Source organism: Pseudophryne corroboree, chromosome 4, assembly GCF_028390025.1.
Source record: "Pseudophryne corroboree isolate aPseCor3 chromosome 4, aPseCor3.hap2, whole genome shotgun sequence".
Taxonomy (NCBI): domain Eukaryota; kingdom Metazoa; phylum Chordata; class Amphibia; order Anura; family Myobatrachidae; genus Pseudophryne; species Pseudophryne corroboree.
Window position 1 is genome coordinate 921,876,615 of NC_086447.1, and position 19,890 is coordinate 921,896,504.

Here is a 19,890-nt window from a genome sequence, read left to right on the forward strand (position 1 = left end):
GCCGGCGGCTGTCCGTATGCGGCGTCCCTAGTTGCTAGGCGCCGGGCCGCACTGACGGGCGGACCCTCGGCGCCTAACAATATGAGGGTGGTTCAATAAACAAGGTAATGTTCTCTGTGTCAGTCTAATTCCCCACCAGGCCACAGCAGGTAGACCACTGCTTCCCCTCACGGTCATTAGACTGCGCCTCATATCAGTCATGTCATATTGTCCCAGCATCAGGTGTAAGAAGGCGGGGCTGGCAGGAACTATTTTTCTTATAAGACAGTCTTCACCTATTTTTCATCACACACGTTTTTCTATTGTAGCATCAGGTGCAGTATAAGGGCCAGGGTCCAGATGCTTGCCCAAGGTTACCCAGTCGTTCCCTGCCAAAGGCTGTCACATGTCAGACATACTTATCACTCCAGGAGCCGTTCCACTCTTTAAAACCCCACGGATTCCTCACTCTGATGATCTGTATGGGTTTCCCAAGATAGGCGACCTGTGTATTACAAACCGGAGAGTGTGAGCTGATCACCTATTTACACCGCTTCCGGTGACACAGGTATAGCCATATAGACATGAGCCGTGTCATGAATGTATTTACCTCCTCCGCTCCGGTCACTGAGTATGCATGGCTGGTAACCAGGTTGTTGCTCAAGACAATTTCTCCTACACCTGGGACAGATACCTGTGATACATAGAAAAAAAATACTGAAATCGATGTCATCGGTCATCTGACTAACTCAAGCAGTTCAAGTGGGGATGGCAGTAATTGCATAACATATATACAATAGATAGATAGATAGATAGATAGATAGATAGATAGATAGATCGATAGATAGACAATAGGTCTGGCACTCCCAGCACCCTCACAATGGAGAAATGATAATTTGCAAAATGTTGCGGTACTCGGATACCATAAAGATTACACAGAGGCAGGTGCTGTCATCATTATCCTGAAGACAATAAGAACTGTAACGTTGATGACAGTACCTGGCTATGTGTGTGTAATCTTTATGGTATCTGGGTGCATCACCATTTTGCAAATTAGGCTCTTGTAGGCCCTACCTATGGATGTGCTGTTTTCCATACTATTATAGCATCCTCCAAATCACTACAGACACCAGATACTCCAATTAAATAAATGTGTTTAACTAAAGATTACTAATAAAAATTAGTTCACTAGCACTGCTAAGCAGTAGAAACAAAAGCTATAGATCACTGCACACTTGGCCAGCACAAATAAGAAGACACTGTGTGATCATGTGCTGCTATCTGTCCTGCCAGGTGTCCCACAAGGGGAGCTAATGAGTGTTGTCAATAGGGACTCCCGAGAAACTACATCAATTCACAGTGATTACAGCAAACCACTGTCCTTGTAAAGAAACTCCTCAGTGGCACCAGCATTTCACTTAATGGTTGCCTGGAGCAGCACCCTGCGACCTATGGAGCTGCCTGGGGTGTCTAAGGGCATTTTGCATCCTCTGCTGTCACAAGTTTAGGGGGTGGGCCCAGCACATTGCTATGCCCCCCCATTTAAATATACATGATATCATTCCGGGAGCACATACAACTTGTAAGTAAGTAGATGTTGTCATGGACCCACATGAAGCTGTTATTTATCCAACAGAATTTACACATTCATTGGAACTTACTGGTTTTCAACAACGCCATGGCGGTGTCTATAATGGACGCAGGTCCAAGGGAGCCCACACCGCACACCCTGCACTCACAAACTATACTGACCACTCTGCCGTTGGTGCAGAAATCACTGTAAAATCCTCAGAGATCTGCGCATGTAGGAAAATGGCGCCAGTATGCATGCATAATAGACTCTGGATTTCCAGTTATACTTCTTCTTATACTCTGCAGTTATACTTTTCCAGTTACACTTCTCAGTATTCCCCCTTCCCCAGAATATGTAATAGAATGAGATTATGTATTACAAAGCAAATGCATAAATATATCATAGCGGCTACTATATTAACTGGGCGTGGCAAGGGAGAGGATGTCCTAATGCCACTGCTCGAGGTGTGACGGTGTACAGCGGTATGACATACCGGCACTTCAGGTACTGAACTTGTTTTTTTTTTTATTTAATGCCGGGCTGCTTTAAAACCACTTTTCCCTGTGGGAGCGTGGCCTAGCAGCCATATCAGGTGGCAGCAGATTTGCACAGCTCCTATCAAAGTAGTGACTGGAGCTGCGCCACGTGGCTGGGCTGTGGGCTTGGGACTTCCTCCGAGCCCCGAGTTGGTAGCACTGGTGACGCCTTGCCCAATTGGCTATTAAGGACCTCCATTCCTGAAGGACCCCCCTCCCTCCGTGGTAGCTGCAGTGACAGAGCCAGATATCCTTGGGTGACACAGTGGGCGGACGCAGCAGACTCTCTCTCCATCCTCTCCACTGCCTGTCCCCCTGAGAACTTCTTCCCTACATAGTTTGGCTGCCCTAAATTCATCGCTTTCCCAGCCGCCTGGGGCACTTTGGGCTCTACATTGTTGGGACTGAGACCTGATGGAGGCCTTCTGTGATAGATGGTAACCTTCAGTGGTGGCTCCAGAGGGCGGGCTGCAGGTCAGTTCAAGTTTCCAGTAAGGGAGTCACACCAACTGCCACCAACTGCCATTCCAAACTCACTCACTGGCAGTTGGTGCGGCTCCCCTATTTGAAATTTGTACTGAGCTGCAGCCCCATCTCTGGAGCAGCCACTGGTAACCTTACTGGGTGAGTCACCACCATCACGCTGTTGCTGTTCCTTTCACTCCAGGCACCTGCTCTCCTGCACGACAGCTTTACATTTTCCTGCAATACCCTGTTAAGGAACTCTGGGGGCTGAGATGATCCCCCGCCCGCCTTTTCTCTTAGAGTTGCTTTCCTGCACCAGTGACTATTTTTGGTTTTCTACAAACACTTTTATTTTACACTAGGTCAGTGGTTTCCAAACTTTTTTGATTCGCGGCGCCCTAGAATATCAGAATTTTTTTCATGGCACCCCTAGGCCAATAGTTTCTTATTGAGAAATTTAGAAAGAAATATTACATTAAGTAGATTGCGTTTATATGTCATCCTTGGGGTCAGTTGTGTGGTGAGGGACAAGATTCGCTTCTGTTTGGCCACATATTTTATGACTGGCAGCCACCAGCACTGGTTTTGCTTATTATATTGACCATGAATAATTTGAATTGGTCCTGGACCACCAACCCAGGGCACCCCTGCAAGTGTCCCGAGGCACCCCAGGGAGCCACGGCACACAGTTTGGGAACCTCTGCACTAGGTGATTCATCGCGCCCTACGGGCGCTCTTCCCACCGTCGCAAGGGTTCTACGCCCCCTTAACCCTTGCACGTCCTTGGGGTGTGCAATATTTTATTATATGGAGTATTACCTCCAATCATAATTTTGTGAGTGGTTTACTTTTATTTTACACTACTGGCCACCAATCGTTACATTATGTTTCCACTAGAGGGCCTCATCTCCTCATTATTGCCAACCAATGGTAACCATCTGATAGTCTACACACTATACCGTATAATTAATATTTGCTACCTAGCTCACAGTCGTTATACTGTATATGCATATTATTTTATTGGTGCCAGGCATCACTTCTACCCCTGTACGCCCCTGTTCTACCCCAATCTGTCTCACCGCCCCTTTTCCAGTGTGCATTTGGTCTTTAAACTGACAATAAACAAACCACAAAGGTTCAGAATGACAGCTGTGGACCTCGGTGAGATCTGCTTCACCCATGGCCAAATATATGCAACTAGGTGCTTCATCGCGCCCTACGGGCGCTCTTCACACCGTCGCAAGGGGCTACTCCCCCTTAACCCTTGCATGCCTTTCTGGGGTTCAATATTTGTGTTATATGGAGTATCACCTGCATTCCTTTGTTAGTGGTTAAATATTGCACAATGAAAGGGTGTGCGATGGTGAAGGAGGCGCAGCCCCTTGCGACGGCGTGAACAGCACCTGCAGACCACAATGTACAGAATGTAGCGGGTGCGGGGGGTACTGCGGATGGTGTCTGTAGATGCTGCGGATGGAGGGGGGGCGGAAGTGGGGGTGGGGCCCGGATGGGGAAGGGTTGGGAGGTGCTGCGGGTGGGGGAGGGGCAGAGGAGTGGGGGATGCAGATGGGGGAGGGGTCCGGAGGCACTGCAGGTGGGGGAGGGGCAGGTGTGGGGATGTTGCAGATGGGTGAAGGGTTCCGGAGGTGCTGTGGGATGGGAAGGGGCGGGAGTGCCACTGGTGGGGTAGGGGTCCGCAGGCGCCATGGGTAGGGGAGGGGCAGGTACGGGTGTTGCGGCAGATGGGGAAGGAGGTCCGGAGGTGCTGCAGGTGGTGGTGGGGCAGGTGCGGGGGTGCCATTGGTGGGGGAGGGGTGGGTGAGGGGGGGACCGCGGATGGAGGAGGGTGTCTGCAGATGCTGCGGGTGGAGGGGGGCAGGTGTGGGGGAGACATATAAGGGGGGTGAATGGTGGAGGGGGCCTGGAGATTGCTGGGGGTGGTGAAGGGGCGGAGAAGTGGGAGCCGCGGGTGGTGTAGGGGGTCTGGAGGCACAGCATTTGGGGGAGGGGTGGAGTGCCGCATGTGGTGGAGGGGAAGGTGCGGAGGTGTGGTGCATTGGGGAGTGGTCTGGAGGTGCTGCGGGTACTGTACCTGCCAAAAAGATAGTTGGAGGGTATGCAGTAACAGGGCCAGGACAGGGGTGACAGGGTCAGAACAGGGTTGACTGGGCCAGGACAGGGGTGACAGGGTCAGAACAGGGGTGACAGGGTCAGAACAGGGGTGACGGGGCCAGGACAGGGGTGACGGGGCCAGGACATGGGCAACGGGGCCAGGACAGAAATGACAGGGACAGGATAGGGGTGACAGGGTCAGTGTAGGGGCGGCAGGACCAGGACAGGGGTGACAGGGCCAGTATAGGGTTGACAGGGCAAGCACAGGGGTGACAGGGCCAGGATAGGGGTAGCAGGGCCAGCATAAGGGTGACAGGGCCAGGATAAGGGTGAAAGGGCCAGGATAAGGGTGAAAGGGCCAGGATAAGGGTGGCAGGTCAAGGCCAGGGGTGACAGGGACATGACAGAACACAGGGCACGGGAGAGATTGGTATTAGGGACAGAACAGTGGTGACAGACAGATGTGTCTTACCGGAGTCACTGCTGCTGGCTGCTGCTGTTCCACTCCAACCTGTTGGCATCTGCTGCTGGTGGAGACTTGGCATGGCTGACTCTCTTAGGCTGTATTCCTGCTTCCTCTGCCCGTCCGCATCACTCCCCCCCTCCTCAGTCACACACCGCAGACCTCGCGCAGCTGCCGGGCACTGTGGTAAGGTGAGACTGGGAGTGACTGGTTAGCCCCCAGGAGATGCTGCGGCTGGAGGGAGGAGGGGGTCATAGCATGCACGTGGCGCGGACCTCACGGCTGCTGGGCACTATGGTAAGGGGAGACTGGGAGTGACTGGTTAGCTCCCAGGAGACGCTGATGCTGGAGGGAGGAGGGGGTCAGAGCCTGCAAGCAGCGCGGACTTCTGCAGCGCTACCCGCCGGCTAAAGTGTGTGAAGGAGCTGGGCGCAACTCACTGCGGGTGGCAGCGCTGCAGCTAGCGGTGGGGTCGCAGGGGCAGGAGATAACAGAGGCAGTACGGAAAGTGCACAGCGGCTGGTGACCCACAAAACTACAGCTAAGAAGCGTGGAGTGTGCCAGAATGTGACGCTCCTCCCTGCCAGAGAGACCCTGCTGAGTATGCTGATGTGGGGGTCAAGTATGGCATACCCCCTCACACACCCCCATACCTCCCAAATGTCCCAATTTTCGCGGGACAGTCCCATTTTTTGGGGTCTGTCCCGCTGTCCCACCCGCGGGTCGCAGTGTCCTGCGGTGGGGGGGGGGAGCAGTCGGAAAGCTCCTGTACTCGCTGTTCTGCTTAGCAGAGCAGCGGTGAATAGTGGACACAGAGGGAGAGGGGGCATCAGGGGGTACGGATTGAGGGGGGGTTCCAGCAGCAGAGCCGGATTAAGGGGGGGGGGGCAGGCGGTACGTACCGTTGGCCCCACAGTTTTAGGGGTCCCCCCGGCTCGAGTAGCTCTGTCCCAGCTCTGTAGCTCCCCCGTCCTGCCAGCAACAGCGGCAGCATTGTGCTACAGTCAGCACACGCTGCTGCGTATTGGCAGGTCTGTGGTGTTACAGGGAGGCAGCAGTCTCCCTGCTTTCTTCTGCCTGTGCGGGTGTGTAGGGGGAGCGACCACCTCCTCTGGATTTACCTCTAGCTGAGGGGCCAAAATTCCATTTAAAAAAAAAAAATCCCGGAATTTGCATAATGGGGCGTGGCCTCGCGTTCCGCGATTAGGCCACGCCCCCAACCCACAGCATGCACAGCAATGAGATAGGGCTCCCCTGTCTCAAGTACCCTGTGCCCCCCGGACTCATAATCAGCCCCTGGGGGCATGCCAGCAGCTCACAGAGCGCTGGGCATGCCCCCTCACTGACGAAAACGGGGGCCCTCCCGTGAAGCCACGCCCCCTTTTCGCCGTGTGTGTGTGTGTGTGTGTGTGTGTGTGTGTGTGAAAGCTGGGAGGTATGCACCCTGCCTGTGCCATGTCCATACTATCTGCTTCTGCAGCTGCTCCTAGTGTCCTATAGATTTGGCCAGATCTGTGACTCATTTGACTAACTCCGCCCACTGTTGTGACTCCGCCCAGCGTTAGCAAATGAATCACAAGATCACAGATCTGGGCTATTATATAGGAGATTTCCAGGGTTGAAACAGCAAACAATGTATACCTTATCCCTCCAACAGGACAGACCAAACCTGTGCTTTATTAATGCAAACACTGTCCTGAATTTCTTGACATTGACAGTTTGCGATCGTACGCCACAAAGGATTGTAAGAAGCACTTTCATCAGAACGTCTAAGCGCAGGAGCACGTATTCGGCTCACATTGCAACACATTGAGTATAATACTTAATATTTGATGCAGGTAAGTGCATACTTCTCTTACTTAAGGGCCCATTTATCAAATAATATTTGTGGGTATGTCCCTGATGACACCCGTTTGCGTCCTCCGGCCGCCTGCAGAGCAGATCACAAGGACGGCCTCCTTTCAGAGCCCGTTTCTTTGCGGTTGCCGGGTGATACATTCACCCGATAGGATTGCATATTGCAATGCGATCCTGGGCGGTTTGATCCTACCCACATCACATTCAATATGTAATTCATGATAAAAGGGCCCCTTAGACATTATCTGTCATATAACGCTTCTGCTTACTGACACTCAAGTTTTGCACTTGGGAAATTTGTATTTCAAAATGTCATTGTTCGTGTCATACATATTTTTTACATCTCCGCATTACTGCAATTTTTAAAAAACACTTAAAAAAAAAAAAGGGACCAAATAGGTCTGTGTGTTTGGAGACTGGAAAACCCCACAGGGCACACGGGGGAGCATCATGAAAGATTATAGAGAGATTTAAGGGATATTATAGTAGAATGCGTCACACGATTGAGGGGGCATGTCATGCTCCACCCAAAGGGCGTGTCTAGCTTCACACATGGGCGTGTCTAAGAGTAAATGCTTGTGAGATATGTCTATATAACATTAGTAACAATATATTTTGATACACTTTGCAAGTATTAATACTGACATTACTGCCTGTAATACTGGACTTCTTGTTTGCAACAATTCTCTGTGATATTTCTTTACTTCTCACAGAGTACAAACAATATACATGATAAATGTGAGTGATATCAATGCAATTAATTCCAAATGCAATTTGACTTTGTATGATCTCATCCCTAAGCATATAAGTATGTTTTATAGTGTATTATATGTTACAGTATTTTATTGTGAACACTGGACAGCCTGGAAATTGTAGCATCTACCTTTCTGTATTGGATGTGCTGTTTTCCATACCATCCTCCAAATCAATACAGACACCACACGCTCTAATTAAACACGTGTTAAACTTAAGATTACTAATAAAAAATGTTACCCTCTGTCACAGATCAGCAGCTCTGCTAAGCAGTAGAAGCAGACGCTATGGATCACTGAACATCTGTCAGCACAGATAAGAAGACACTGTGTGATCATGTGCTGCTGTCTCTCCTGCCAGGGGTCCCACAAGGGGGGCTAAAGAGAGTTGTCAGAATGGACTCCTGAACAGCTTCAGCAAATCAAAGTTATTACAGCAAATCACTGTCCTTGCCAAGAAACTCCTTAGTGGCACTTACTAGCAGGTTGAGTTGAACTGTAGCGAAGAATCCGGGGTTTTTGATTTACAATGCGGGGCAGCAGGAGATTAAATACTTAAATACTAAAATGGAAGTCTCCTATAGGGTGCAGGAGGTTAGGCATACAGTACATATGGTCAGGGATAGATGGTGGGCAGATAATATGCACCAAGTACTACCAATTTATTAATAATAATCATTGCAATAATTTTTTTTTCACTTTAGTGTTGCCCTGGGGTCACTCAGCTGCTTCATTTTGAGGTGTCCCGCGCCCTAGATTTGCACCTCCCCAAAATGTTAGAGACTTGCCCGACTAATGAGGTCACCTGGTCGCGGTGGGCAAGCCGTTACTTATGGCCATAACTATGCGAAGAACCTCGCTCAAAATGCAACATTTTATTGCAATGATTATTATTAATAAATTGGTAATGTTTGAATTGTGCACCTGCAACCTTTTCTTTGTAAGCAGTATTACTGAAAGGTCTCCGCAGGGTCGCACCTCTCATTACCGGTGTGCACCCCAGGACCCCTCCCCTGTATACCTAATGCTGTGTATTTACATACACAATAGAAGGCCAGAGACCCCTTCTGCCTGGTGGTAGCACCCACGCCCACCTGTCCTATATATTGGTTTTAATTAGGTTCCTGACATTTCTTAGACTGCATGCAGAGCAAGGTGAGTCCTGCACAAATGTATATTGGATTATCAGATGGGGGTGCATTTCCGGGGTGTGGGTCCCCCTGGACTGTTGTGGGTGTTTGGCCTCAGGAGCAACACATATTAACACTTATTCTCATATTTACTGTCATCCCTATCGTGTGTTTTGTTTCAGTGTAATTCATTTCCCACCTTCACTTCTCACTACTTTACCTCTCACTACTTTGTTTTTCACCTCGTTACCTCTCACTAATTTACCCCTGCTATTTTCAGCAGCCTCTCTCATTAACCTATCTTCACTTTTTTCACTATATATTTTTCACTTTAGTGTTGCCCTGGGGTCACTCAGCTGCTTAATTTTGGGATGTCCCGCACCCTAGATTTGTACCCCCCCAAAATGTTAGGGACTTGCCCGACTAATGAGGTCACCTGCACGCGGTGGGCAAGCCGTTACTTACGGCCATAACTATGCGAAGAACCTCGCGCAAAATGCAAAATTTTATTGCAATGATTATTATTAATAAATTGGTAATGTTTGAATTGTGCACCTGCAGCCTTTTCTTTGTATGCACTATGCAGTTCTACTGAAAGGTCTCCGCAGGGTCGCATTTCTCATTACCGGTGTGCACCCCAGGACCCCTCCCCTGTATACAATATGCACCAAGTGTTTGTTTAACCAGCATTTGACCTTATACTACATTATGCTCCCTCTGGTGGGAAAATGAAGTTGTTCATCCACGCTGCCTTATTATTCTATTGTTCTCACTGTTATTTAATACTATAGGGGCAATTTAACTAGCCATGAAAAATTTTCGGGAGTGAAAAACTCCAGTTTTCTGATTTTTTTTGTGTTTTTTTTCCACACAATTCAATTTACCCTCATTTTTTGCACCCAAAAATATTTCATTTAGTTCACGGACCTTCAGTATGTGTTGAAAAAGAAAAAAGTACGATCTCACTTTTGCGCTCAATGTCCAGAAAATTCAGTTTTGCCACAGTTGACCGATGTAGTTCATTCAATATGAAAAAGAAAAAAATGCAACATAGTATAATACTGCATTGAGACCAGATCTTTCACCACTGTGTAATACAGGGAATGGAAATGTGGATATAGTCCCAAAACTGGAAAGTTCAAGCTTCCACCTCTTTTTCAAGGCACCCAACGTGATATGCAGGATTTATGGTGATGGACGCTTACATGTAAGCTTACTTCTGTAAGACGTGATGAAAACTCATAAAGGTTTCTTTTGTTGGCCTTACGATCACTTCATATAGGTAGATGGACCCCAATATCCCTCGTAACAAATCAAAGCCAGAGATACAATCCAATTAGGACAAGGACACTCTTTATTAGAGTACAAACAAAAGAGTGAACAGAAAAAAACCATACCATGTGGGAAAAGGCAGGATGATGTTGATAGCCAATAGCAATGGGTCCGGATACCAATAGCTATTTATCCCCCACTATGGATAGTCAAATCTGTCACCCACAACAACACACTGTGTCGACGCGTTTCGACGCTATGCAGCGTCTTTTTCAAGATTCACAGTGTGTAATCACTAGAAATACAAGTTGAAATTAGGTCCCACTTGACCAATAATAAACATACAGTGATTCCATATATTTTCTAAAACATACTGACATTGTTATTTAACTCTTTCTAAACAACATTTTCCTATTTTAAAAACTGATGATATTTACCAACAGTCATAGAGAGTTTTGACTTCATTATAAAACTATTCAAACAAACTTAAGCATCAAACCAGTTACATACCCCTGGAGTGCAGCGTGTCCTGTCTGTTCAGGTAGAGAACAAACATGATTGTAATCATGTGTTTTATATAGGCAATGGTCTGATTGGTGTAAATTCAATCAACCAATCAGAGTTAAAATAGGCAGATGACTGGCACTTTTACATTCACAGCTGATCGTTAGTGTGTAATCACTAGAAATACAAGTTGAAATTAGGTCCCACTTGACCAATAATGAACATACAGTGATTCCATATATTTTCTAAAACATACTAACATTGTTATTTAACTCTTTCTAAACAACATTTTTCCTATTTTAAAAACTGATGATATTTACCAACAGTCATAGAGAGTTTTGACTTCATTATAAAACTATTCAAACAAACTTAAGCATCAAACCGGTTACATACCCCTGGAGTGCAGCGTGTCCTGTCTGTTCAGGTAGAGAACAAACATGATTGTAATCATGTGTTTTATATAGGCAATGGTCTGATTGGTGTAAATTCAATCAACCAATCAGAGTTAAAATAGGCAGATGACTGGCACTTTTATAAGCCAATGTGTATTCACATTCACAGCTGATCGTTAGACCTTTTAATATATTGCGGGTCATGTGACTCACGTGTCACGTGATAGCCCTGCATAACATGACTGATATTTCCCTAGTGTTCGATGATGCGCATTACGTTAATACGCACGCGCGTCATCGCGTCAAAGTCTTTCTGCAGATATATCGCGATAACACGAACGCGATTACCGCAGTTAAACATGTGACCACCACACGTGACCGAAGCTCTATGACGCGCATCACGTCAGTGCACTGGTCCGTGACAGTGTCCGCTTTTTTACATTTAACCAGTGGTACACACTGTTGGCAATCAGAACTAACTGGTGTGCAGTCCCATTATGTGGACTCAAACATGCGCTGCAATTATCTAGAATGCAACTTCATACACATACTGCGATCTACATTGGTACCATACTGATCACCTGACCATGAGATGACAGCGGTTTGTTTACATCACATGTAAAGATACAGGGTATGTTGGTTTGGGTAATGCTGTTTCCTAATTTCATAATTCAAAACATAACATTTTAAGGAACATATTATAAACAGATACAAAAAATAAAACATATTTATAAAAACCACCTTATTTCGAAATCGTGGTTTAAACCAAGCGGCGCAAGGCTATTAAAATCAAATATATTTTTCATTTCAGATCTGGCTAATCTGTTGTCTCTATCTCTGGTCCTCCAATTGTTCTTGATCCATTTTATAGCACAAAAGCTTTTTAAACCTTTCAGAGAGTTCTCATGTTTGTCTTTAAAATGTAGGGAAAAAGGGTGATTTTCATTCCCCTTCAAAATATTCCTGACATGTTCTGCCCATCTGATTTTAACTTGTCGTTTTGTTTTGCCAATGTATAATAAATTACACTTACAGACAATGGCATAGACAACATAATCCGTGTGACATGTAATAAAATCATCTATCCTGACTTTTTTCTGTCTCCATATAAACTGCGTCACCTTAGATTCAGTACTAGGGCAGGCTTTGCACATCCTACATTCCCCACAACGGTAGAAGCCCTTATTTCTAGGTAAAAACCTTTTTCTGTCCATGGGTAGAGCACTGCTAACCAAAGTATTTTTAATATTGGGAGCTCTTTTATATGTGAAACGTGGTTTCTGTGGCAAAATCTTAACTAGAATCTCATCTTTGAGAAGAATATTCCAATTTTTCTTCACTATTCCCTCAATTCTCTTATATTGCTTGTTGAATTGAGTGTGGAATGACAAGGGGAAGTTTCGAGTGCGTGTTTTTTCTTTCCTCTCTAATAATACTGATCTTTCAACTTCTTCTACCTCCTTTGAGATCTTATCTAATGTGGATACGTCGTATCCTTTGGTTGCAAAATTGGACACCATTAGACTCGCTTGTTCTCTGTATTTCTCTTTACTAGAACAATTCCTCCGTACCCTAAGTAATTGGCTTTTGGGTACGTTAGTGAGCCAAATAGGTAGATGATTACTGTCTAGAGGTATGTATGTATTACAGTCGGTTGGCTTGGTGTAATTGCTTGTCACCAGACTCCCGTCCTCTACTGTTATATTAAGATCCAGGAAATTAACGTTGGATTTACTGATGGAAAAGGACAAATGAATATTTAATTCATTATCATTAAGGTATCTACAAAAATCCTGGAGGTCACCTTCTTCTCCTTTCCACACAAAGAGAATATCATCGATGTACCGCCACCAGTGCACCAGGCTCGCACCCCAGCCATGACCAGCCCAAATATGGGACTCCTCCCACTTAGACATGAAGAGATTGGCATAGCTGGGTGCGAACCTGGTGCCCATGGCGGTACCGACGAGTTGTTTATAAAAAAGTCCATCAAAATTGAAATAATTGTTTCTAAGTATAAAAGAAATACCATCCAAAATGAACTGAGTAAGGGAACTGTCAAGGTGTTCATCTACTAATGTAGACCTGATTGCATCTAAACCAGCATCATGGGAAATTATCGTATAAAGTGAGGAGACATCAGCGGTGATTAGAAAACAATCATCATCCCAATGTACCCCCAAGAGATGATTCAATATATCTCTGGTATCCTTAAGGTGTGATCGTCCCTTTGTTACAAATGGTTGTAATTGGTAATCTATGTAAGCCAAAAGATTAGAGGTAATTGCATTGGTACCTGCCACTATTGGCCTACCTGGGGGGTTATCAATACATTTATGAACCTTTGGCAAAAGGTATAACACTGGGATAGAGAAATTCTCATTCACCAAATATTGAGCAGTATTATCGTCAATGACATTTAAATCTACATATTGACTAATGAGATTATCATATGCCTTAAAAATACTAGAAGAGGGGTCACTTTTCAGCCTAACATAGGTATCCCCGTCATTTAATTGTCGGAGTCCTTCTTTGATGTAGTTTTCCTTACTCATGATTACTATGCCTCCTCCCTTATCAGCTGCCTTCAAAACAATATCAGTGTTATCCTGCAGGTTTTTTAAACACTCACGTTCTTTTTTATTTAGATTATTCCTTTTGTTGGGAACAGCATCCCTAAGTTGATTGAAATCATTAAGGACACTTTTATAAAAAGTGTCAACAAAACAGCCTCTGCTGTGTGTGGGATTAAACACAGATTTTCGTCTGAATTTGGGTGCATTCTCATCAACTTCGTCCTGTATCTTGTCATCGAAAAATCGCTTTAGTGACAGATTGCGGACGAATTTCTGCAAGTCTACGTATAGGTTGAAATGGTTGATGTCATTAGTTGGGCAAAATTTAAACCCCTTTTTGAGAACATTGGTCTCTATCTCATTAAGTACATAGCTACTGAGATTAAAGATTTTAACCCCTGTCTCAATATTTGATTCAACGCTTGACCCTAAAGTGGATGCAATGTTTTCACATATTTGTTCTCTATCAACCCCTATCTTCTTTCTCTTCTTTTTGTTTCTTTTCTTTCCACCCCTCTTTCCTCTTTTGCGTCTGGAGTTACTACTGATGATTTTTCTATCCCCTAATGGTACCTCCTCTGAAACTGGGTATTCTCCAAAAAATGATGATTGATTGATCTTCCATCAAAATCAGTAGATGATCGTGTCTCATTGGGCCTATTTTGTACCCAGGATGTCCTATTTATAACATTCCTATCTTTATAGTTGTTTGGTGCTCTATTACGGGCCCATTGTTCAGCAGCATTCTCAGCTGTGGGATTATAATCTTTTTTATGTGTATGCTCTCCCCTTCTTAAGGGATAATTCCTAGAGGGGGACCACCTTGCTGAAAATTTAGTGTTAGGGTACCTGGTCTTTTTATTCCATCTAGACCGATTATCAGCACTCTGAAATCGTCTCCCAGCCCTTTCAGGTATGGGAACATTAACCTCTGTCTCCTGTTTATTAGCCTCTTCATTTCTAGTTTTTTTGGCATTTTTATCTCTCAAAAATTTTTCTTTTTTTTATTGACTAGCTCCCTTTCACTTTTTTGGATTTTAAAGATGGTTCTATCTTCTAACCTTTTGTATTCATCCATATTTTTAAAAGGAGTAATTAGTCCCTCATGCTGTGTGATCTGTTCTTCCAACTGCTTCAACTCACCTTTTCTTTCTTGGATGATTAATTCCATCAGTGCGAAGGAGCAGTTGGAGACAATATGATCCCATTTATTTTTGAAACTTTCAGAGATATCTATAAAGGATGCCTTTTTATCAATTAGCAACCCCTTAGGTATTAGACGGTTCGCTATATAATGCTCCAAAGTCACGACCTCCCACCAAACCTTATTCTCCTTTAATAGAACACTCTCCAGTTTATTCATTAGGTTATCAAGGGTTAGATCGTCCGAACTGTCTAAAGTCGGATCTGCATTTTCTGAGAAAATATTACTTAATAAACCATTACGTTTATTCCTATGATGGAACATGCTGTCGCCTGAGAGGAAAAAAGGTGTGAGTACAAAGCAATAAGAAAATAATTCCTCTCTGGGCGCCGCAAATGAGCTGCACAGGAAAGTACTAAATAGAACACCAATCTATACAACCTTGTAGAAAAAGAAAAAAGTACGATCTCACTTTTGCGCTCAATGTCCAGAAAATTCAGTTTTGCCACAGTGGACCGATGTAGTTCATTCAATATGAAAAAGAAAAAAATGCAACATAGTATAATACTGCATTGAGACCAGATCTTTCACCACTGTGTAATACAGGGAATGGAAATGTGGATATAGTCCCAAAACTGGAAAGTTCAAGCTTCCACCTCTTTTTCAAGGCACCCAACGTGATATGCAGGATTTATGGTGATGGACGCTTACATGTAAGCTTACTTCTGTAAGACGTGATGAAAACTCATAAAGGTTTCTTTTGTTGGCCTTACGATCACTTCATATAGGTAGATGGACCCCAATATCCCTCGTAACAAATCAAAGCCAGAGATACAATCCAATTAGGACAAGGACACTCTTTATTAGAGTACAAACAAAAGAGTGAACAGAAAAAAACCATACCATGTGGGAAAAGGCAGGATGATGTTGATAGCCAATAGCAATGGGTCCGGATACCAATAGCTATTTATCCCCCACTATGGATAGTCAAATCTGTCACCCACAACAACACACTGTGTCGACGCGTTTCGACGCTATGCAGCGTCTTTTTCAAGATTCACAGTGTGTAATCACTAGAAAGTTGAAATTAGGTCCCACTTGACCAATAGATTGGTGTTCTATTTAGTACTTTCCTGTGCAGCTCATTTGCGGCGCCCAGAGAGGAATTATTTTCTTATTGCTTTGTACTCACACCTTTTTTCCTCTCAGGCGACAGCATGTTCCATCATAGGAATAAACGTAATGGTTTATTAAGTAATATTTTCTCAGAAAATGCAGATCCGACTTTAGACAGTTCGGACGATCTAACCCTTGATAACCTAATGAATAAACTGGAGAGTGTTCTATTAAAGGAGAATAAGGTTTGGTGGGAGGTCGTGACTTTGGAGCATTATATAGCGAACCGTCTAATACCTAAGGGGTTGCTAATTGATAAAAAGGCATCCTTTATAGATATCTCTGAAAGTTTCAAAAATAAATGGGATCATATTGTCTCCAACTGCTCCTTCGCACTGATGGAATTAATCATCCAAGAAAGAAAAGGTGAGTTGAAGCAGTTGGAAGAACAGATCACACAGCATGAGGGACTAATTACTCCTTTTAAAAATATGGATGAATACAAAAGGTTAGAAGATAGAACCATCTTTAAAATCCAAAAAAGTGAAAGGGAGCTAGTCAATAAAAAAAAGAAAATTTTTTGAGAGATAAAAATGCCAAAAAAACTAGAAATGAAGAGGCTAATAAACAGGAGACAGAGGTTAATGTTCCCATACCTGAAAGGGCTGGGAGACGATTTCAGAGTGCTGATAATCGGTCTAGATGGAATAAAAAGACCAGGTACCCTAACACTAAATTTTCAGCAAGGTGGTCCCCCTCTAGGAATTATCCCTTAAGAAGGGGAGAGCATACACATAAAAAAGATTATAATCCCACAGCTGAGAATGCTGCTGAACAATGGGCCCGTAATAGAGCACCAAACAACTATAAAGATAGGAATGTTATAAATAGGACATCCTGGGTACAAAATAGGCCCAATGAGACACGATCATCTACTGATTTTGATGGAAGATCAATCAATCATCATTTTTTGGAGAATACCCAGTTTCAGAGGAGGTACCATTAGGGGATAGAAAAATCATCAGTAGTAACTCCAGACGCAAAAGAGGAAAGAGGGGTGGAAAGAAAAGAAACAAAAAGAAGAGAAAGAAGATAGGGGTTGATAGAGAACAAATATGTGAAAACATTGCATCCACTTTAGGGTCAAGCGTTGAATCAAATATTGAGACAGGGGTTAAAATCTTTAATCTCAGTAGCTATGTACTTAATGAGATAGAGACCAATGTTCTCAAAAAGGGGTTTAAATTTTGCCCAACTAATGACATCAACCATTTCAACCTATACGTAGACTTGCAGAAATTCGTCCGCAATCTGTCACTAAAGCGATTTTTCGATGACAAGATACAGGACGAAGTTGATGAGAATGCACCCAAATTCAGACGAAAATCTGTGTTTAATCCCACACACAGCAGAGGCTGTTTTGTTGACACTTTTTATAAAAGTGTCCTTAATGATTTCAATCAACTTAGGGATGCTGTTCCCAACAAAAGGAATAATCTAAATAAAAAAAGAACGTGAGTGTTTAAAAAACCTGCAGGATAACACTGATATTGTTTTGAAGGCAGCTGATAAGGGAGGAGGCATAGTAATCATGAGTAAGGAAAACTACATCAAAGAAGGACTCCGACAATTAAATGACGGGGATACCTATGTTAGGCTGAAAAGTGACCCCTCTTCTAGTATTTTTAAGGCATATGATAATCTCATTAGTCAATATGTAGATTTAAATGTCATTGACGATAATACTGCTCAATATTTGGTGAATGAGAATTTCTCTATCCCAGTGTTATACCTTTTGCCAAAGGTTCATAAATGTATTGATAACCCCCCAGGTAGGCCAATAGTGGCAGGTACCAATGCAATTACCTCTAATCTTTCGGCTTACATAGATTACCAATTACAACCATTTGTAACAAAGGGACGATCACACCTTAAGGATACCAGAGATATATTGAATCATCTCTTGGGGGTACATTGGGATGATGATTGTTTTCTAATCACAGCTGATGTCTCCTCACTTTATACGATAATTTCCCATGATGCTGGTTTAGATGCAATCAGGTCTACATTAGTAGATGAACACCTTGACAGTTCCCTTACTCAGTTCATTTTGGATGGTATTTCTTTTATACTTAGAAACAATTATTTCAATTTTGATGGACTTTTTTATAAACAACTCGTCGGTACCGCCATGGGCACCAGGTTCGCACCCAGCTATGCCAATCTCTTCATGTCCAAGTGGGAGGAGTCCCATATTTGGGCTGGTCATGGCTGGGGTGCGAGCCTGGTGCACTGGTGGCGGTACATCGATGATATTCTCTTTGTGTGGAAAGGAGAAGAAGGTGACCTCCAGGATTTTTGTAGATACCTTAATGATAATGAATTAAATATTCATTTGTCCTTTTCCATCAGTAAATCCAACGTTAATTTCCTGGATCTTAATATAACAGTAGAGGACGGGAGTCTGGTGACAAGCAATTACACCAAGCCAACCGACTGTAATACATACATACCTCTAGACAGTAATCATCTACCTATTTGGCTCACTAACGTACCCAAAAGCCAATTACTTAGGGTACGGAGGAATTGTTCTAGTAAAGAGAAATACAGAGAACAAGCGAGTCTAATGGTGTCCAATTTTGCAACCAAAGGATACGACGTATCCACATTAGATAAGATCTCAAAGGAGGTAGAAGAAGTTGAAAGATCAGTATTATTAGAGAGGAAAGAAAAAACACGCACTCGAAACTTCCCCTTGTCATTCCACACTCAATTCAACAAGCAATATAAGAGAATTGAGGGAATAGTGAAGAAAAATTGGAATATTCTTCTCAAAGATGAGATTCTAGTTAAGATTTTGCCACAGAAACCACGTTTCACATATAAAAGAGCTCCCAATATTAAAAATACTTTGGTTAGCAGTGCTCTACCCATGGACGGAAAAAGGTTTTTACCTAGAAATAAGGGCTTCTACCGTTGTGGGGAATGTAGGATGTGCAAAGCCTGCCCTAGTACTGAATCTAAGGTGACGCAGTTTATATGGAGACAGAAAAAAGTCAGGATAGATGATTTTATTACATGTCACACGGATTATGTTGTCTATGCCATTGTCTGTAAGTGTAATTTATTATACATTGGCAAAACAAAACGACAAGTTAAAATCAGATGGGCAGAACATGTCAGGAATATTTTGAAGGGGAATGAAAATCACCCTTTTTCCCTACATTTTAAAGACAAACATGAGAACTCTCTGAAAGGTTTAAAAAGCTTTTGTGCTATAAAATGGATCAAGAACAATTGGAGGACCAGAGATAGAGACAACAGATTAGCCAGATCTGAAATGAAAAATATATTTGATTTTAATAGCCTTGCGCCGCTTGGTTTAAACCACGATTTCGAAATAAGGTGGTTTTTATAAATATGTTTTATTTTTTGTATCTGTTTATAATATGTTCCTTAAAATGTTATGTTTTGAATTATGAAATTAGGAAACAGCATTACCCAAACCAACATACCCTGTATCTTTACATGTGATGTAAACAAACCGCTGTCATCTCATGGTCAGGTGATCAGTATGGTACCAATGTAGATCGCAGTATGTGTATGAAGTTGCATTCTAGATAATTGCAGCGCATGTTTGAGTCCACATAATGGGACTGCACACCAGTTAGTTCTGATTGCCAACAGTGTGTACCACTGGTTAAATGTAAAAAAGCGGACACTGTCACGGACCAGTGCACTGACGTGATGCGCGTCATAGAGCTTCGGTCACGTGTGGTGGTCACATGTTTAACTGCGGTAATCGCGTTCGTGTTATCGCGATATATCTGCAGAAAGACTTTGACGCGATGACGCGAGTGCGTATTAACGTAATGCGCGTCATCGAACACTAGGGAAATATCAGTCATGTTATGCAGGGCTATCACGTGACACGTGAGTCACATGACCCGCAATATATTAAAAGGTCTAATGATCAGCTGTGAATGTGAATACACATTGGCTTATAAAAGTGCCAGTCA

At 43.7% G+C, this 19,890-nt stretch overlaps 1 protein-coding gene across 1 annotated transcript in view; it reads right to left on the reverse strand.

Annotated features, from left to right (window-relative positions):
- LOC134911031 (calpain-8-like) overlaps window positions 1–19,890 on the reverse strand; it is a 149,230-nt gene that overhangs the window by 57,638 nt on the left and 71,702 nt on the right. The window contains exons 6-7 of the mRNA XM_063919424.1: window positions 590–673; window positions 399–484 (exon numbers count right to left, since the gene is read on the reverse strand). Coding sequence (XP_063775494.1) covers window positions 399–484; window positions 590–673 — 170 coding nt within the window. The remainder of the gene's footprint in view (window positions 1–398; window positions 485–589; window positions 674–19,890) is intronic.